General features: G+C 39.9%; 2 protein-coding genes and 1 pseudogene across 6 annotated transcripts in view; all 3 read right to left on the bottom strand.

Moving 5' to 3' along the window:
• Positions 1-1144: 1144 nt before the first annotated feature.
• LOC149039231 (ATP-binding cassette sub-family C member 4-like) lies at positions 1145-9392 on the bottom strand (annotated as a pseudogene). The gene is made up of 7 exons (XR_016180696.1): positions 9288-9392; positions 7657-8206; positions 6144-6523; positions 4401-5731; positions 3481-4051; positions 2685-2821; positions 1145-2486 (listed from the first exon to the last, which is right to left on the bottom strand). The product of XR_016180696.1 is annotated as an ATP-binding cassette sub-family C member 4-like (transcript).
• Positions 9393-9627: 235 nt separating this feature from the next.
• Positions 9628-21388, bottom strand: part of LOC149039229 (ATP-binding cassette sub-family C member 4-like) — a 17466-nt gene continuing 5705 nt past the window's right edge. Inside the window, exons 3-7 of the mRNA XM_089186046.1 lie at positions 20540-20919; positions 18847-20177; positions 17928-18498; positions 12166-12302; positions 9628-11967 (exon numbers count right to left, since the gene is read on the bottom strand). Of these exons, the coding sequence (XP_089042172.1) occupies positions 11114-11967; positions 12166-12302; positions 17928-18498; positions 18847-20177; positions 20540-20919 (3273 nt within the window). The 3' untranslated portion in view covers positions 9628-11113. The remainder of the gene's footprint in view (positions 11968-12165; positions 12303-17927; positions 18499-18846; positions 20178-20539; positions 20920-21388) is intronic.
• LOC149039230 (uncharacterized) lies at positions 12776-17319 on the bottom strand. 4 transcript variants are annotated; one of them, XM_089186052.1, is made up of 6 exons: positions 16674-17319; positions 15637-15883; positions 15178-15248; positions 14560-14663; positions 14186-14295; positions 12776-13623 (listed from the first exon to the last, which is right to left on the bottom strand). In XM_089186052.1, the coding sequence occupies exons 2-4, from the start codon at positions 15880-15882 to the stop codon at positions 14642-14644; spliced, it is 339 nt and encodes a 112-aa protein (XP_089042178.1). In that variant the 5' UTR covers position 15883; positions 16674-17319; the 3' UTR covers positions 12776-13623; positions 14186-14295; positions 14560-14641. The 4 variants fall into 4 exon arrangements, with proteins under 4 accessions (XP_089042178.1, XP_089042176.1, XP_089042175.1 ...); XM_089186050.1 differs by having other exon boundaries at positions 15637-17319; XM_089186049.1 differs by having other exon boundaries at positions 15178-15883.

Here is a 21388-nt window from a genome sequence, read left to right as displayed (position 1 = left end):
ATCTACATGAGAGCGCACTTAGTTTACAAATAAAGACTGTTCGTTACCTAGAAATCGTGTGTTTATGCTAGAACGAAACAGGAATGACCAAAATCCACCTAAAACCACCTGAAACCACCTACAACCAACTTCAGAGTATTATTTTTATCACTGTGACAATTTTGTTGGCAAATGTAAATGTACACGGGAAATGTTGTCAATAGCGAAATTAAAATACATGCAACGGTTGTGTCACGCAACGTATTTTTTCCCAGAGACTTGGCATCGTCTGGTCTTTATTTTCTTTCTTTTTGTCGCCTCGCAGATATTTATTTTTGCAGTTTAAATGCTCCTGCTACAGCGTGAAAGGAGAATCATTGGTAATTTCAGCTAAACTTTCAGTGTGAGTTTTGGCCAAAAAGCCCGCTAAAAATGTGGATCGTTTGCTTAAATATTCAAATTTATCCGGGAATTTTTTTCCTAAGGAAATCAGAAAGGACAAAGAAATCAATCGGTGCAATTTCTCCTTTGTTTTTGGCTTGAAACTGATATTAAAGGGGACTTAGAAAGAAAATTCAAGGTTTTAAAACCGCTAAGTCATTTATTTTTGCCTGCTTCAAAATAGTTGCCAACATGTGGATATGCACGAGTGCGGTTGAAAATACGCAGTGACTAAATGCCCTTTAGCCGGGCAAGGTTAAAATTAAAGTTGGAAATTGTCAAGAGATCAAAAGATAAACACTTACCGGCTAACCTTGCTTGTTTTTCCCTAGAGGGAGCAGGTAATGGGTGAAATTGCACCAACGACAAAATTCCGTAAACGAGTCACACACCAGCAAGCAGTCTGATCACTAATGGAACTAAGCGCGCAGAAATCCCTTGTTAGAAAGCTTGATTAGCATATGTACACTCTTCTACAGACGACCGCACTTAAATCGTAAAACAGAATTTCTTTGGTACAGGCGATCAGATGATTTCGAGCGCAATTTGGAATAATGAAACACAAGTTTTTTTTTTTTTTTTTTTTTTTTTTTAAAGTCAAACAATGAGTCTTCAAAGAAGTTCAACAGCGCTTTCTTAATTCAAATCACCCAAAAGGTTTGAGTGGGTTTTTTATAATTATGCAAAAGCTTGTTACCGTGTGCGGCAGCCTGATCAGAAGCGTACAATTTTCAAGTGTCGACAACCGAGCGATGTATGTGTCCACTAAAAAGCCAAAATAATTTTTGAAATCGCTTGGCGTTTCTGAACAAATTTCTGATATTCTAAGAAGTTTGAAAGAACCTTTCGGTTGCAATTCTGTGAAAATTTCTGACTGCCAGGAAATAAGGAAGAAATAACCTCCGAAAAAGAAAAGTTGATTAAATTACATTCAAATCCTTTGGAAAAAAGAAGAAAACAGTCGCACAATATCTTTGCTAATGACAAAGTGGTAGAAAGGCTTTTCTATTTATTTTAAATATTAAAGAAAAAACCCTTAAATTCCACGATTAAGAAACTTGTGCTCTCACTTCCATTTCAATACTTGGAATATCGGCCAGGAAGTAAACTGACCATTCCGATAACTTTAGTTTTCATTTGACGACACTCAATCCTATTTCACTCTAAGAAAAAACAAAAACAACAAAAGGCTGGTGTAAAACGCTTCAGTCTTCATGTATCAAACTTTCCAGACTCGACCACCCCTCCCTCCTTAAAAACAAATACTTTGTCACAGTGTCGGATGGTGTTCAGACGGTGAGCTATAGTTATTACTGTGGAGTCTTTCAGTTTCTCTCGCACCACTCTCCAGATTGTTTCTTCTGTCCCTGGATCCACGTGTGCAGTGGGCTCATCCAAGATGATAATCTTGTTCTGCTGCAACAGAACACGAGCCAAACAAATCAACTGCCGCTCTCCCACACTGACATTTGCTCCATTTTCCAACAATTCGTAATCCAATTGTCCCTCAAGACTTTGAACGAAATCTTTCAGTTGCACATCCTCTAAGACCCGCCACAGATCTGCATCTTTGAAGCGGTTGACAAGATCCAGATTTGTCCTCAATGATCCACCGAAAAGCACCGGAGTTTGGCCAAGAGCGGATATGCATCCTCGAGCTGTTCAGAGATTAATGTTCTTTATCTGAACCCCATCCACGAGAATATCTCCGTCAGGATCGGGCATGCGTAAAAGAGCTGCTACAAAAGATGATTTCCCGGCACCCGTGCGGCCTGCAACACCTATATTTGAGCCTCCTTTGATGTCAAGACTGATGTTCCTCAGTGCTTTCGGTCCCCCCGGGTAATACGTTATCGACACGTCGCGGAATGTGATATTTTCTTCGCGTGGCCAGTGTTCCGGGGGAAGCGTGTCCACTTGGTATCCAGGCTCAGAGTCAAGCTTGGTGTAGGTCATAACTCGTTCAACTGACGTCATAAAATTCTCGACATCTGATGATTTTCTGACAGCGTGTTGCGTCAGGGCCACTGTTTGAATGAGGTAAGCGAGAGAAAGCCCAGCGGAAGCTAAATAGAAAAAAATATCTGTAAATTAATCGTCCTCATGGAGATAGTGATAAAATGGGCTACAACGACTTGTTTTTGTCTCCCAGCTACGCGCGGAAAGATTCTTTTCACAGTCTTATTTATCACATGGAATATCATAGCTTTTGGGTGTACACGAGCGTGAAATGGTGCAATTATTTCGGATGAAACTCTACATACCAGCATCTTGAGATACTAAAACTACCACTGAGACGACTAAGCCTATTAAAAGAGAAATGATTGCATCCAGACGAACACCGAACCATCTGCCACTCGCCGTCACCATGACAAAAGACTGGGTATGAGTGTCTTGGTAGCTGTCCAATGGGAAAGAAAATAAATCAACTTAAGTCATCTCGAGTCTAAATATTTGTTCACTCAGTAAAACGTAAAAAGCGTTGCGAAGGGGGTAGGGGTGGGGGTAATAAAGAGAGGAGACCGCCGCATCACCATCATGAACGACTGGGTATAAGTGTCTTGGTAGCTGTCCAACGGGAAAGAAAATACATCAACGTAAATCATCTCCAGTTCAAATGTCAATTTTGCGCAGCAAGTTTCTTAAGCGTCGTACAGAGGGTGCCACCACCATGATGAACGAAACAGATTTATAGATTTGGTATACAGAATGTAAATTAAAAGGAAAAAAACATTTGGACACGAGACCGCCAACGAAAAAAAGTGATCAGGTAGAGGGGTAAATTCGAGGCTGAGACCCAACACAAAATTTAAGATTCAGTGCCCCAATCAACCCAGCATTCCATGTCTACAATTTTAAAATCGTTGGAAGACGAAGGTGGGGGGGGGGGGGAGGGAGGGGGGAGAAGGTAATGGCTATGATGGAAGGAAGGGGGAAGGGACGACTGTTTTTCACGGATAATGTTTTAAGATGCCAAACATAAACCCTGCACTATGAAAGTTTTGCGTCTCGAGCCTGAATTGAGTTTCCCAGCTCACTTGTAAAGTTGCACGAACTTACTTGTAAAACGTTTCTATAAACTCTCTCTGTCTGCCTCTTGTTCGAATTGTGTCCAGTCCATCGAGAGTCTCTGATACGTGAGAGAAGACTGGGCTTCGACATATTGACTCCAATCTTTTTAGTTCTCTGGAACTCTTCAAGTAAAATCTTGCAAAGTAAAGAATCATGGCCGTCACTGGAACGGTAACAAACAAAACCCAAAGATTTGTAGCAGAAGGAACGATCACTGATGAGAGCAACAGCAATACCAATTGAATTGTAGATAGAAACTGTAATGGTAATAACTCATCCATGCAACCCACGTCTTTAGAGAATCGATTCAGGATTCTACCCACAGGATTTGAATCGAAAAATAGAACTGACGCTTTTAAAAGAACTACAACCATTTTGTCATGAAGACGCTCAGAGCTTCTTAGACAAACCAAAAAGAAAATATAGGCCCTGATGATGCCTAAAATGAAGGAAGCAGCGACTAAACCACCATAGATAGTTAGATTTGTCTTGTCTTTCTGTTCTGATGGAAGTTTTCTGGTCAAAAAGGACAACCACACGTCAGGGGCAACCATCGATGCTGAAAAAAGGCGAAAAAATATATGTGTGTGATAAAAATATGCGAAAGTGAGATAAATTTTTCTTAATCTACGTAACAGTCTAAATCTGGTGAAATAAAAATTTTAAAGTCAAGATTAAAAGGCATCAACCTCTCTTATAAATGTCAGATTGGTTGTTAGTCCTAACATTAATTTCCCGTCACCCTTTGCACGCCTTTTTCGTCAGTCCTAGTTTCCTCTTGCTCCTCCAAGTCAAAAAAAAAATTGGGTCGGTCGGTTGCTTACTCGTTCGCCCCGAGAGAGAATGTTGCTCGACAGCACCAAACAATGGCTAAGTTTTTGCCACTTTTATAATTCTTTAGTGCTCACCTTGAGAAATAAGACACAAGAAAATCATTCCAATGATGAGCAATGAGTGAATACCACTTCTGAAGTAGTCCCAATAAAGCTTACTTGACACCGTTCCGATTGCCCGATCTTCAACAGATATTTTCAGTTCATTGTCTTTATTTGTGAATGGCTTCAAATCTCCGCGTCTCTCTTCATCCTCCCTTGCGGTGACCATGTCATTACACTTGTTCTCTATCGCAGCATTCTTGTACAGTGGGTCGATGGTGGTATTTAAGATGCCTTTTCCTTGAAGCTCAGCGAAGGTTCCCTTCCCCAGAACGCGACCTTTGTGCAGTACAATCACTTGGTCTGCATCTTTCATGTGTCGTTCTTGATGAGAAGTTAACAGGCGGGTCTTCTCGCTAAGCAAACCCTTAATACACTGTTCGAAGATATGCCGACCAACTTTGAAGTCCACCGCGCTGAGAGGGTCATCCAACAAGTAAAGGTCTGCATCCACGTACACTGCGCGTGCTAAGCTTACTCTTGCACGCTGACCACCACTCAGAACGACACCGCGCTCACCAACAACGGTTTGGTCACCGTTCGGAAACCGCTGAAAGTCTTCTGTGAGAGCGCATGCCTCAATTATTCTGGTGTATCTTGGATCATCGTACGACTCTCCAAATAAAATATTTTCTCTTAAGGTTCCAAAGAACACCCAGGCTATTTGCGGTACATACACAAATATTCCTTGACGACTTATTGTTCCGCTTACGTCTGACATCTCGCCCGCGATCGCTGAGAGGAGAGTTGATTTACCGCTGCCTACTGGTCCGGTGACAACTGTCAAGCTACCTGACGCAGCAACAAAGTCCACATCTTGAAGAATAAATTCATCTTTCCTCGCCACTTCTTTATATGTTAAATGCGACACACATACATTTCCTGGCTTAGAAGGGTTTATCCACTGATCAGTAAGGGGATCTTCATCTGATACATGCGACTGGCTCATAGAAGTAAAATCGTTTTGTAACTTGCCCCACTTTCTCTCTGCAACTGTTCCTCTGTCATGTAGACAATGATCCTCAGAGATGGAAAACAAATCCTCTGAAATAAGAAAATCCTCTATTCTTCCGAGTGATGCAAATGATTCCCGTGTCTCCACCACACCATACGCAATTTCAAGGCAAATGTTAGATCTTAGCAAGTTAGTAAACATTAAGAGCATAAAAGTATTGACTGGTGTTAGGGGTTGACCAGTAAGCAGCAGAGTAATAACAGACAGCAGGATTGGTACTGAAGTATATTCTAAGGCAGCTAAGCCCGAGAGAATAGCGCTTTTCTTACGGATGATGCTTATTTCTCGTCTGAAAGAAACAAAAAGATTTTTTGTTATCAGTTTTGGACGTACTGAAAGTACTGATGATGTACTGACGAGAAACTCTGCACTCAGCACTGGTATTTAAGATGCCTATCGTTTATTACGCCCAAAAACTCTCTGAAAACTGTAAGCAAAGTGCAATAAACAGTACATGTTATGATCACAAACGATTCCTTGATATGACCTTCAACCCGCCCCCCCCCCCCCCTTCACAGCCACCCTCTCTACCTATAAATGTTAATTTTGTGAGTTAAAAAGTCATTGAGTGTTTCCTAAAATCTGGCATGAGTTATCACGCTAGTAAACTAATACTATCACTTCGTTCACCCAAAGGTGTCGGTCTGACGATGTTGTGCAGTTATCTGAAAAAATAAAATAGGTTTTTAAATTTCCCTTACTTTCGTGTGTGTTTTATTTTTTCTCTGAATTCATCCTCCCACGCATGCGCTTTGATAGCACGTATCCCAGAAACCACTTGGTTCGTCAAAGAAATTCGCATATCACATTCCGCCGCTGAACGCAGACGTAGTGCGGCATTGACAGAAGACATCTCTGCATAATACGATAGAAGAAGACAGAGAAATATCTCTCCCATAAGAGCCTGCCAGCCAATCAGATACGCGATTATAAACGTTGTGGGCACAACTTGGAGTATGGCTGAATTCATCACTGAAATCCATTTAGGTGCTGTCTCCATCCGCTGAACATCATTTGACAGCAGGTCGATCACACGCCCCGCTGAAAATTTTGACAATGAGCTCTTGCTAAGCAGTAAGATCTGAGAATGAAACAATATCAATACTAGAATTGACTTCTTGAAAAGGAAAACCCATGTTTAGTGCAGAAAGTAATCAGAATCATTGACTATTATTTGCCAAAGTAAAGGTGGCTAGTGGTGGATATTTACCCAGCTGCGAGGTAAATATTCACAGGTAGCCATCGAGTAATTGCCTTAGTATGTACTAAAACAGTCAGAGAAAAAAAAACACAAAAAGATTATTTTAACTTTTTTTTTACTGCAACGATTACGGTATTTTTGGGCGAAAAATCCGCGCAAGATTCTCGGAGGTAAATAGCAAGGGATATTTGGAGTTCGAGTAGCCAATCAGATTGCGCCTTCAAAGTTATCCACTGTTTTAGTATACACTAAAGATAATTAGTGAATACCACACAGGTGGATAGTGCTATTCGAGTGCACTGATTGGTTAGTCCTGAAGTGATTACCAAGTTCTACTCATCTCCAAGGAAACGAAGAGAAAAACTGGCACTTCCAAAGTTAAATTCCCAATCATTTTTTTCATCTAATACATTAAGGAGCTAATGAGGACCGCCACCTAGGTTTAGCCAAATTGCTAGAACGCCTACTGCCACCCGCGAGATTGAGGATTCAAGTCTGAGATTGAACTACCTCTCACGCTCCCAAGACAGAGGCGTAACTAGAGGAGTCTTGAGGTGTCAAGACAAATCTTATATTTCAGTTTTAAAAAAGCATATGAATTCATAGAAGCTTTAGCTTAGGCATAATCATTTCCAACGCTGGTCTGGTTACTCCTTCTCGCGTGTAAATTCCAGCCTGCGGATACACAGTGTTGCCGAAAAAAGACGGAATGCAGTCCTAGATTACCTACTTAGACACTGGATTTAAAACTTCCTCTGACTACTCCATAATCTGGAGTTAATAACAAAAGTGTATCGAAAAGCGAAGGAAACAGTGTCGAGAGAATTAAGGAAGATTGCGCCCATTCCCCCTACCCAACCCAATCCAACCCTGCCCTTACTCGTCCACAATCTTTTTCAAAGCAGCAGCGTCGGCAACTAACACGAGCAAGTGCAACGGGATGGGAAAAAGTTAAATGCCGCGCAGATTATGGAGAAGGCTGGGGACGAAACAGTTACCCTTCTTGTGCTCACCTTACTGTAAACGAGACCTTTCACTGCGTTACTCAGTCTGATGCCCATTATTTCAGCCGCGTAACCGGAATGTTGCATGCCGAGGGTCCCGACCAAAGTGGTTACAGTCATGGCAGTTGCTAAAACGCAACCATGAAGGATGTTGTTCTGATGTGTTTCATGAGACATTAACATAAAAATCAGATGTCCAATGAGCAATGGCGAAAGGAGGGAGCCGATTGCGTACAAGATATCACAGCAAACAACAAAAACAGCTTCCCTGTAGGAAATCATCTTAAAAACACTTTTCCACAACTTCGGTGTTTTCTTCTTCCTTATGGAATTAGCTATTTCTTCTTTCCATTTTTTGTCAAGGAGTTCTGTGGCTGACTGTGAGGTGTTCTCGTTTGAGAGTGGTACAAAGTCTCCTTCCTCTAAAGTTCGTTTACTGCCTGTCTTCATAACATCGTTCATCCATTGGAACAAAAGGAAAGAAACAAAACCAACTTTCTCGGCAGAGTTATTGGTGGAGGAGATCTTCCTGTAACCATTTGGTGCCATGGATCTAAACCTTAAGTCGAAGAACAATGAAACATGATCAATATCATCTTTCTCACTGATAAATTCACGTCACGCTTCACGTTTTGCGACATCATTATTTAAATTTCAAAAAAAGATGAACTAAATAGCACTTTTAATGTAAATAGAATTTGAGAGCTTGGGATAAACTCCTTTCTCATAAAAGTGTCAAATTTATTTGTCCCACTCTCGTTCCACATCTCGTGATAAAATCTTTTATTTCACTACCGAGCCTTCGACATTATCGGTTCCGTGAATATGAAAGCGATCTTCGCAGTAATGAACATTACTTAAGTAATAGTGAAAAGAAGGCCTGAAAAATATTCAGGCATGTTCGGGATTTGAACCCATGACCTTTGCGATACCGGTGCAGTGCTCTACCAACTGAGCTAACAAGCCAACTGGGAGCTGGTCACTGTGTTGGTTCCAAATAAACCCATGAAGTGGTGAATAAACGGTTGTGAATATATGGAAGTCATATATTTGAACGTGAATATGAAAGCGATCTTCGCAGCAATGAAAACTACCTAAGTAGTAGTGAAAAGAACCGCTAACTAGCTGAGCTAACCTAATAATGGCCAGACTCTCCATCGAGTTCATTGTACAGCATCAGAGCGGATAATTCGCAAGTTTGGGGTTTGATACCGGAGACTTTGATATTTGTCGGAGACTTCGATATTTCCTCGTTCTGAGGCTAGATAACATGCACATTTCTTTAATTCTTATTTATTTTTCTAACGTCGCTATTACCCTTGCAAGGACATACGAATTCTTCAATTCTGTATGCTTGACAAAATGTGGAGAACTTTTCAATATTCTACAATCGGGCTAATTATATCATTTATGTCTCCTCCGCGGCCGTTCTCTGATTTATCCTCTCTTTTTTGGCCTGAAACTGGTATTAAAGGGACTTAGGAAGAACATGTAAAGATTGAAAACCGCTAAGTCATTTATTTTCGCCTGCTTCAAAATAGTTGCCAAAATGTGAATAGGCACGAGTGCGGTTGAAATTAGACTTGTTCCGGGGGAAATAAAGATGAAAATGGTCAAGAGATCAAGAGATAAATACTTACCGGCTAACCTTCTTCTTTTTTCTTGGAGGGAACTTTGTAATGGGCGAGACTGCACCAACGAGAAAATTCCGTAAACCAGTAACACGCCAGCAAGCACTGCTTATCACTAATGGAACTACGCACGCAGAAATCCCTCGTTTTAAAGCCCGATTAGCATATGTACACCCTTTTACAGACGACTGCACTTAAATTGTTTAAGAGAATTTCTTTAGTACATGCAATCAGAGGATTTCGAGCGCAATTTGGAATAACGAAGCACTAGTTTGTGTCACTATGATTTTTCAAGGACAAACAGGCTTGAGTCTTCAAAAAAAGGTTAACAGCGCTTATTTAATTTAAATCTCCCTGACAAACTTACACATGGGCTTGAAACTGTCTGGATCGAGATCAATTTCCCCAATAAAAGTAAACTACTAGTATCTTCACTATACAGACCGCCTAACGTTGACCTGAACAACTTCATACCTAATCTGGAGAAAACGCTGGACGTCGCATCAAGCAAAGGCGATGAAATATTATTGCTTGGAGACTTAAACTACGATCCATCTCCAAAGAAACTGCCTCACGATACAAAAGAAGTCATCAAATTGTTTAACATCTATCAATTTTCCCAACTTATCGAAGACCCTACAAGAATCACTGAAACATCAAAAATTTTAATTGACGTGGCATTTACAACCAACACTGACAAAATTGTTACTTCTGGCGTTTTAAACTGTTCTATTAGTGATCACCAACTTGTTTACATCGTCCGACGAGCGAAAATTCCCAGAGGAGAAATAAAGACTGCGCGTTGTTGACGCTTGAATAACTATTCTTCTCAAAATTTTGCTGATGACCTGCACTCTGCCTCTTGGGAAAACATTGACACCTCCCTCACAGTAAGTAACGCTTGGATGGCTTTCAAAAGAACCTTTATGGATATAGCGGATAAACGCGCCCCCTTCATGACAATGAGAATTCGATCCTCTACTCTTCCATGGTTAAATGAAGACATCAGAAATCTGATCAAGGAGAGAAATTTCAACCATAAGAAGGCACAAAAATCTGGATCTTGCAATGATTGGGCTACTTGTAGAGCTATTAGAAATCAAGTAGTATCTCAGATTCGTGATGCTAAACGTAACTACTATACCAATCTAATTGAGGAAAACATCACAAACTTTCCAGACTCGACTACTCCTTCCCTCCTCGAAAACAAGAACTTTGTCATAGTGTCGGATGGTGTTCAGACGGGGAGCTATAATTATTACTGAGGAGTCTTTCAGTTTCTCTCGCAGCATTACTGCCAGCCCTCCCCAAAAGGCTGATAATAACCTTCGACTTGTAAAGTCGACTTGTAAAATCTAAACCGGTTTTCCTAGCCTACAAGAAGGCAGGAGACTACAACAAGACGAGGGCATAACGGGTGAGAAACGCGCCCCACCCCTCTGCCACCCTTTAATTAGGGTCAGACTGATACCCACTTTTTAATTTGGTCTTGAAATTGTCGCAAGCCCGGCGCAAGATTAATCTGGAAAAATTTACAGTTTTCATCTAGATCGCTCTTGGCGAAACAGCATTCAGAGGAAGTTTTAGAATAGTTTCCTTCCTTCCCAATGCCGCTATTCAAAACGCTACACCACTTTTTGATGCCTCCCTGAATATCGATTATAAGTTTTAAAAAATTTCGCTCTCAGTTCCCCCTTTTTGAGACTATATAGACCGTGGCCGTAGTGAATACTTCGTTTTTGAGTCAACGAACTCACACATTAAATGAAAGGATACTAATCATAACTAGTTACTGATAAAAACCATGCTATATCAGTTATAAAATGCTTCAGTCTTCATGTGTCAAATTTTCCAGACTCGACCACCCCTCCCTCCTTAAAAACAAATACTTTGTCACAGTGTCGGATGGTGTTCAGACGGTGAGCTATAGTTATTACTGTAGAGTCTTTCAGTTTCTCTCGCACCACTCTCCAGATTGTTTCTTCTGTCCCTGGATCCACGTGTGCAGTGGGCTCATCCAAGATGATAATCTTGTTCTGCTGCAACAGAACACGAGCCAAACAAATCAACTGCCGCTCTCCCACACTGACATTTGCTCCATTTTCCAACAATTCGTAATCCAATTGTCCCTCAAGACTTTGAACGAAATCTTTCAGTTGCACATCCTCTAAGACCCGCCACAGATCTGCATCTGTGAAGTGGTTGACAAGATCCAGATTTGTCCTCAATGATCCACCGAAAAGCACCGGAGTTTGGCCAAGAGCGGATATGCATCCTCGAGCTGTTCGGAGATTAATGTTCTTTATCTGAACCCCATCCACGAGAACATCTCCGTCAGGATCGGGCATGCGTAAAAGAGCTGCTACAAAAGATGACTTCCCGGCACCCGTGCGGCCTGCAACACCTATATTTGAGCCTCCTTTGATGTCAAGACTGATGTTCCTCAGCGCTTTCGGTCCCCCCGGGTAATACGTTATCGACACGTCGCGGAATGTGATATTTCCTTCGCGTGGCCAGTGTTCCGGGGGAAGCGTGTCCACTTGGTATCCAGGCTCAGAGTCAAGCTTGGTGTAGGTCATAACTCGTTCAACTGACGTCATAAAATTCTCGACATCTGATGATTTTCTGACAGCGTGTTGCGTCAGGGCCACTGTTTGAATGAGGTAAGCGAGAGAAAGCCCAGCGGAAGCTAAATAGAGAAAAATATCTGTAAATTAATCGTCCTCATGAAGATAGTGATTAAATGGGCTACAACGACTTGTTTTTGTCTCCCAGCTACGCGCGGAAAGATTCTTTTCACAGTCTTATTTATCACATGGAATATCATAGCTTTTGGGTGTACACGAGCGTGAAATGGTGCAATTATTTCGGATGAAACTCTACATACCAGCATCTTGAGATACTAAAACTACCACTGAGACGACTAAGCCTATTAAAAGAGAAATGATTGCATCCAGACGAACACCGAACCATCTGCCACTCGCCGTCACCATGACAAAAGACTGGGTACGAGTGTCTTGGTAGCTGTCCAATGGGAAAGAAAATAAATCAACTTAAGTCATCTCGAGTCTAAATATTTGTTCACTCAGTAAAACGCACATGGAGAAAAGATATATTTAGGTGTCCTTAAACATGGATTAATCCTGTCTTAAACTCAGGTTTAATAAGTTTAAGTTGATGTTTAAGTCACTTATACCTAGATTTAAGTTGGACTTAAACCTGGCTTATACTATCTTAAGGCTAAAACTTAATGCAGGTTTAAGTGCACATTAAATGTGTCCAAAACATTCCTGTATGTTTAAGTACTGTTTAATTGAAGTAAACAGAGCTCAAACATTTAATGTTGTCAAAGTACCATTTAATGCAAATTAATCTGCTCAAAATTTGTTGCTTATTTTAGTTTTGAATCAAATTTGTGAAATCAGTGAAATATTATTGTTTTGTTGTTTCATCACTAAACTGCCACCCACCAGGTCACATATCACAAAACAATATATGTTTCAAGTTTCTTTTATTTTAAATTCACTGGTACACATTCTTAAAGCTACTGCCTATTTGTAATTAACCCTTTAACTCCTAGGAGTGATTAACAAGTAACTTCTCCCTAAAATATCTTGAACTTATCCAGCAAAGAGATAATGAGAATTCTCAAACTTATCAGGTATAGGTCTTTGTCTTGATATCACACCAGATTCTCATAACTAAGTTACAGGGAAATATGTAGCAGCTAGCGAGGATAGTTACCAATCAGATCTTGGGAGTTAAAGGGTTAAAATGTCACACATACCTAGCTTATTTATGCTTGACAGGAACAAATTTTCCCCATCATAAGTCAATAAATTTAACAATACTTGGAAGAAACTATCCCTGTGATCTAGATGACAATAATTTGTTCTAACAAAACAATTACTTCAGTTTGCCATTAAATACATGATAAATAAATGAATAAAAAGTAGAAAAAGTGTTAAGTATTTTTTCAATCACGACTCTTTGTTTATCTGCCTGACAGCCCAAAGTGGGCCAGCAGGTGCAGGCCTCTCCGACATGCCACCAACACTCCTTGGCTTAGCCATTGCCCTGGCATGGGGGTCAAATTATTTTTGTAGGTTCTGTCTAGCCTGGCTTTTGCATTTGTCAAGCTTGTTCTTTCCCATGATAGCTTCTTGGTTACATATCTTGCCAGTTTCTTTTCTTTTTCACCAGTAATGAAATCTTCTTGCTCCTCATAATCTGATTCTTCGCTACTCATATAATCAATGTAAAGGATTTCACTATAATACTGTTTTTCTTTTGGTGTCATAGAAGCTTGTAGCATCTCATAGGATGACTGACACCTTTCCAGTTTCTAATGGAACAAAAAGCAACAATTTAATCATTATTTAGTTAATAACCAGACCAAATTATATCTATGAAACATATAATTTATTGTCAAATAGAAATACTTTTCTAACTCAAAATGATATCCCACAAAAGATATAAAATATGAAAATAACAATCAGCAATAAATAGAACTCCCAGAAAAAAATTCATGCTACAAAACAGTACTAAATTAAAGCAAACCCATATTATTTGGTTAACTACCAGCAAGGTTGACTTTCCTAATTAATGTGTATTTGTACACCAGTTGTAAACATACCAGTCCTACTTACAGTGTATGACAAATTTGTGCATGGCATTGTTTCACTTTTTTTTGCTGTATATTATCCCACATTGTATTGTGTTTTCAAACTATTATTATGTTGGTACAATGCCATGCACAAATTTGCCAGAGTATTAAACAACACTTGTTGTCAAACTGAATTGAAACGTTTGATTCAGAAGCCATGCTTCAGCCACACTATCTTGAAAATTTATTCTTGAATATAGGTTTAGCATGGCAAAAGCAAGACAACTTAGCTAGTCCTTACATTTAGCAAACGCCTGCTCCTTTTGCACTTTTCTTTATGCTCTTCATTTTTCCCTTTTCTTATCCTCTGCTCTCTTTCTTTAGTTGTTTTGAAGTACCGATAAAACTGAGCTGTTGAGTTAAAAACAATAATTATTATCGCTGCATGATATCCTAAAATTACAATACAATGACAAGTCTATGTGTATATGTAACATCAGCTTATGGATATATATTAATTAAAAGAATTAATGCTAGTAATATTGTGTTTTCCCTCTCAGTTTTTAAGTTTTCTGTCCAACATATTTCAGAAAATTTGTTTGATTTTGCACAAGGTAAATGCTTCTTGTTCTAACTTGCACACAACATTAAAACTTGATTCCTGTAATGTAATACCTTCCATTTGTAAGTCAGTCCATAGGCAGCTTTCTCCTCCATGCTCTTTTTTCAGTACTTCTTTCACTTTTGTAAAAATACTCTAGTTTCTCTCTGACTGTGGACTGTAATAAAAATGAGAATGTTATTTTTGTTTTAAACAATAGCCAGAGGCAGTTATAATAATATTATTATTATTATTCAGCCAAAAAAGGAAATAATAATTCAAGTAAAGCAGTTATACAAGAGGGACAATTTTCTAATCACTGCTGGTACAGTGCAGAAGCTACATGCTTTTTACACCTTCAAACTGACATTAGGATTTCTGGTTCTTGGGGGGAAAAGATTTCTCAAAACAAAAATTTGCATGTATTAATCTATCAGCAACATAATAGTTGAAATAACAGATTCTAAAAGTTTACCACCTCCTTCCTACTCCCAATTTGAATATTTTACACTGGCCCCAGACTCTAAACACTGGCCTCAAAACAGATAACTAACAGTCCCTTAGAAGAAGCTGGTCAGAGAGAGATTTAGTTCTTGGTGGTAAAGTTTTAATTCTAATATTTTGCATGCCATCTCTCTTAGTGCCTTGCTATTTAAACACATCATCTTATGTATGGTAAAAAAATAACATACTCCTCATCAATGATGAAACCTTGTGTCACTTTTTTTTCTACCATCTTTTTGTAGATGAACCGAAACCGTTTCTGGAAGATAATATGGAAGAACATCATATGTCAAAAGTCAATTCAAACCACAAACTTGTTTATTTCTTTAATCAGGGTCAGCAGGGTTTTTGGGTAAACAGTACACAGTGGAATTTTAAACTGGGTAAACAGTATTTTTGCTAAATGCTTGCAAAATAGGCACAAGAATTCAGCACAAGGATGTTCCAACTTTGTGATAAGCACTAGAACCAACATCTACACATATTGTGCTTTAAGTTAACACAGAACACGCGTGAAGGCGGAATGGCGGTGTCTTTGAAGACACGTTTTATGCTTCTGATACACCGCAACTGAAACTCTCAAACACAACTTAACGGTACTAAAGTTGAAAAAATTTATATCCTTAAAGTAATTAAAGAATATTTACCCTTAAGTCATTTGGAATCACAACATTTGATTCTCTGCGAGAGCTTTTAGAACGTTTGTTGCCTTTCTTCTTTGCCTGCCCTTCCAGACTCGCAAGTTGGTTCTTCAGCTTTGCATTTTCTTGCTGAAGGACTGCATTCGTATCTTCTAGTTTCTTTTGCCCTTCGAGAATCGAATCAATCCTTCTACTCATTCTTTCCATAAGAACAAGCTGTCTCTCTTGAACTGGATCGTTTGCAGCCATCATCCTATCGAGGAAGAATCCAAACACGTGCCTGCAACGAAACGAAACTCGACCGAGTGAACAAACGACAGTGAAAGATCAAATATCCCGCGATTATAGTTTTGGACATTTGATTGGCGTTCATACGGTATTTGTCATGCGCATAAGGATCTCGGCCTCACTCTGGGGACGAGACATACCGCGTCCTCGATACAAACGCGCGCTTTTCAACGTTCAGTTAGAGATGTCTGGTGACGTTTGCAGTTCAGAGCTGTTCACTTCATGCTCAGAAACCCCGGTTTCCTTGTTCAGCAAAACCAATGCTTGGGAAGTTTTAATACCCTTTGTGTGTGGGACGCAAATAACTTTGAACCTAGAGCATCAAGCTACTTTTTGCCTGTTTATAGGATACACAGTCTTTTTGCTGGAGCTTATTTAACTCTTGACAATGTAAAACTCATGGCAGTTTGCCCTATTCCACGCCGTGCCATTATTTTACCAGCCAGTTATTAACATCAATCTACATTCACATGTCGTTGTTGTTTTTAATATATTTAACAATAAATATTATTCCCCTTAGTGGTGGTGGATATTTAATGAGCTGTGAAGTATATACCAAACCAGTGAGATAAAAGAATTATAAATTTATATCTCAGAACACTGCAAAAAAAAGTTTTTCACACTTCAGCTTAAGCTGGGAAGTGGATAGCACATGCATGTACTATCCTGAGTTTGAGTAGCCAATCAGAGCATGCAAAAAACACTGTACACTGGTTTGGTATATACTAAAATTATATGGTTTTGAAGAAATGTACCTTATTTGCTCAGGTTAGTCAAATTCCCTGTGCAACCACCTTCCTTTAGTGAAACAGTTTCCAACACAAGAAATCAAGTCTCTTGTTCACAATCAACAAACACAGTTTCATTACCCAAAGAATTGAAAAAGCAATAAAATCAGTAGCGTGAAATATTGTGGCTTTACTAAATACATAATATTAATATTAATCTATGATTAATTCATTGAAGGTTGCTGGAGGCTGCTCTCGTATGGTTTCTGGTTCTGGTGAGAGATTATGTCAATAAAGTAGACTTGGTGTACACCAAAAGATTTGATGTGTTTTTAAGGTCCTTAAACACGGCATAAATATTATGATAAATTTAATGTTGTATTTAAGGCTCCTTTAACTAGACCTTAAATCTCCCCAATAGGTTTAACGTTAGATTTAAGGTGGTTTAAAGTAACCCTAAATCCTTCAAAGGATTTAAGTACAGTTAAAATGACTTAAACATAGCTTAAATCTCAATGTCGATTTAATTTGCATTTAAGAATGCTTAAACCTCGCCTAAACAAAGGTACATTTTTAAGTCATGTTTAAGTTTAGTAAACATGGCTTAAATTTGTCTTTGGGTTTAATAGTTGTTTAATTTTACTTAAATGACACTAAAATTTGGCATTTTACCCAGTGACGTAAAAAGCGTTGCGAAGGGGGTAGGGGTGGAGGTAAGAAAGAGAGGAGACCGCCGCATAACCATCGTGAACGACTGGGTATAAGTGTCGTGGTAGCTGTCCAACGGGAAAGAAAATACATCAACGTAAATCATCTCCAGTTCAAATGTCAATTCTGCGCAGCAAGTTTCTTAAGCGTTGCACAGAGGGTGCCACCACCATGATGAACGAAACAGATTTATAGATTTGGTATACAGAATGTAAATTAAAAGGAAAAAAAACATTTGGACACGAGACCGCCAACGAAAAAACGTCATCACGTAGAGGGGTGAATTCGAGGCCACGGCTGAGACCGAATACCAAATTTAAGATTCAGTGCCCCAATCAACCCAGCATTCCATGTCTACAATTTTAAAAGCGTTGGAAGACGCAGGTGGGGGGGGGGGGGGGGGAGAAGGTAATGAGTGTTATGGAAGGAAGAGGGAAGGGAGAACTGTTTTTTACGGATAATGTTTTGAAGATGCCAAACATAAACCCTGCACGTCACGGTTTTGCGTATCGAGCCTGAATTGAGTTTGAGATTTTACTTTCCCAGCTCACTTGGAAAGTTGCATGAACTTACCTGTAAAACTTGTCCATAAACTCTCCCTGTCTGCCTCTTGTTCGAATTGTGTCCAGTCCATCAAGAGTCTCTGATATGTGAGAGAAGACTGGGCTTCGACATATTGACTCCAACCTTTTTAGTTCTCTGGAACTCTTCAAGTAAAATCTTGCGAAGTAAAGAATCATGGCCGTCACTGGAACGGTAACAAACAAAACCCAAGGATTTGTAGCAGAAGGAACGAGAACAGATGAGAGCAACAGCAATACAAATTGAATTGTAGATAGAAACTGTAATGGTAATAACTCATCCATGCAACCCACATCTTTAGAGAATCGATTCAGGATTCTACCCACAGGATTTGAATCGAAAAAAAGAACCGACGCTTTTAAAAGAGCCACAACCATTTTGTCATGAAGCCGCTGAGAGCTTCTTAGACAAACCGAAAAGAAAATATAGGCCCTGATGATGCCTAATGTGAAGGAAGCAGCGACTAAACCACCATAGATAGCTAGATTTGTCTTGTCTTTCTGTTCTAATGGAAGTTTCCTGGTCAAAAAGGACAGCCACACGTCAGGGGCAACCATCGATGCTACAAAAAGGCGAAAAAATATGGTGAGTGATAAAAATATGCGAAAGTGAGATAATTTTCTTCATAATCTACGTAACAGTCTAAATCAGGTAAAATAAACAATTTAAACTCAGGATTAAAAGGCATCAACCTCTCTCCTAAATGTCAGATTGGTTGTTAGTCTTAACATTAATTTCCCGTCACCCTTTGCACACCTTTTTTGTCAGTCCCAGTTTCTTCTTCCTCCTCCAAGACAAAAACAAACTCGGTTGGTTGCTTGCTTGCTCGTTCGCCCCGAGAGAGAATGTTGCTCGACAGCACCAAACAATTGCTAAGTTTTTGTCACTTTTATAATTCTTTAGTGCTCACCTTGAGAAATAAGACACAAGAAAATCATTCCAATGATGAGCAATGAGTGACTACCACTTCTGAAGTAGTCCCAATACAGCTTACTTGACACCGTTCCAATTGCCCGATCTTCAACAGATATTTCCAGTTCATTTTCTTTATTTGTGAGTGGCTCCAAATCTCTGCATCTCTCTTCATCATTCCTTGCGGTGACCATGTCATTAGACTTGTTCTCTGTCGAAGCATTCTTGTAAAGTGGGTCGATGGTGGTATTTAAGATGCCTTTTCCTTGAAGCTCAGCGAAGGTTCCCTTCCCCAGAACGCAACCCTTGTGCAGTACAATCACTTGGTCTGCATCTTTCATGTGTCGTTCTTGATGAGAAGTTAACAGGCGGGTCTTCTCGCCAAGCAAACCCTTAATACACTTTTCAAAGATATGCCGACCAACTTTGAAGTCCACTGCGCTGAGAGGGTCATCCAACAAGTAAAGATCTGCATCCACGTACACTGCGCGTGCTAAGCTTACTCTTGCACGCTGACCACCACTCAGAACGGCACCACGCTCACCAACAACGGTTTGGTCACCGTTCGGAAACCGCTGAAAGTCTTCCGTGAGGGCGCATGCCTCGATTATTCTGGTGTATCTTGGATCATCGTACGACTCTCCAAATAAAATATTTTCTCTTAAGGTTCCAGAGAACACCCAGGCTATTTGCGGTGCATACACAAAATTTCCTTGACGGCTTATTGTTCCGCTTACGTCTGACATCTCGCCAGCGATTGCTGAGAGGAGAGTTGGTTTACCGCTGCCTACTGGTCCGGTGACAACTGTCAAGCTTCCTAACGCAGCAACGAAGTCCACATCTTGAAGAATAAATTCATCTTTCCTCGCCACTTCTTTATATGTTAAATGCGACACACATACATTTCCTGGCTTAGAAGGGTTAATCCACTGATCAGTAAGGGGATCTTCATCTGATACATGCAACTGGCTCATAGATGTAAAATCGTTTTGTAACTTGCCCGACTTTCTCTCTGCAACTGTTCCTCTGTCATGTAGACATTGATCCTCAGAGATGGGAAACAAATCCTCTGAAATAAGAAAATCCTCTATTCTTCCGAGTGATGCAAATGATTCCCGTGTCTCCACCACACCATACGCGATGTCAAGGCAAATGTTAAGTCTTAGCAAGTTAGTAAACATTAAGAGCATAAAAACATTGACTGGTGTTAAGGGTTGACCAGTAAGCAGCAGAGTAATAACAGACACCAGGATTGGTATTGAAGTATATTCTAAGGCAGCTAAGCCCGAGAGAATAGCGCTTTTCTTACGGATGATGCTTATTTCTCGTCTGAAAGAAACAAAAAGATTTGTTGTTATCATTTTTTGGACAAACTCAAAGTACTGATGAGAAACTCTGCACTCTGCACTGGTTGTTCAGATACCTATCGTTTATTACACCCAAAAACTCTCTGAAAACTGAACACATTACACAATAAGCAAAGTGTAATAAACAGTACATCGCCATGATCACAAACGATTCCTTGACATGACCTCCAACCCCCCCCCCCCCCCACTCACAGCCACCCTCTCTACCTATAAATGGTAATTATTTTGTAAGTTATAAACTCAAAGAGTTTTTTTCCTAAAATCTGGCATGACGATGTTGTGCAGTTATCTGAAAAATAAAATGGGTTTGTAAATTTCCCTTACTTGCGTGTGTGTTTTATTTTTTCTCTGAATTCATCCTCCCACGCATGCGCTTTGATAGCACGTATCCCAGAAACCACTTGATTCGTCAAGGAAATTCGCATATCAGATTCCGCCGCTGAACGCAGACGTAGTGCGGCATTGACAGAAGACATCTCTGCATAATACGGTAGAAGAAGACAGAGAAATATCTCTCCCATAAGAGCCTGCCAGCCAATCAGATACGCGATTACAAACGTTGCGGGTACAATTTGGAGTATGGCTGAATTCATTGCTAAAATCCATTTAGGTGCTTTCTCCATCCGCTGAACATCATTTGACAGCAGGTCGATCACACGCCCTGCTGAAAATTTTGACAATGAGCTCTTGCTAAGCAGTAAGATCTGAGAATGAAACAATATCAATACTAGAATTGACTTCTTGAAAAGGAAAACCCATGTTTAGTGCAGAAAGTAATCAGAATCATCAACTACCATTCGCCAAAGTAAAGGTGGCTAGTAGTGGATATTTACCCAGCTGCGAGGTAAATACCCACAGGTAGCCACCGAGTAACTGCTTTAGTATGTACAAAATCCTAATCTATAATCCTAATCTATATAATCCTATACGAAATACTGTAATCGTTTCCTGCAACGATTACAGTATTTTCGGGCGAAAACTCCGCGCAAGATTCTCGGAGATAAATGGCAAGGGATATTTGGAGTTTGAGTAGCCAATCAGAGTGCGCCTTCAACGTTATCCACTGTTTTAGTATACACTAAAGATAATTAGACACAGGTGGAAGTGCTATACGAGTGCGCTGATTGGTTAGTTCTGAAGTGATTACCAAGTTCTACTCATCTCCAAGGAAAC

The sequence above is a fragment of the Pocillopora damicornis genome, chromosome 10 (genome assembly GCF_964200805.1).
Source record: "Pocillopora damicornis chromosome 10, jaPocDami1.2, whole genome shotgun sequence".
NCBI classification, from domain to species: Eukaryota; Metazoa; Cnidaria; class Anthozoa; order Scleractinia; family Pocilloporidae; genus Pocillopora; species Pocillopora damicornis.
The sequence above is the reverse complement of the archived record's forward strand: the minus strand, read 5'-3'. Positions and strand labels throughout refer to the sequence as shown.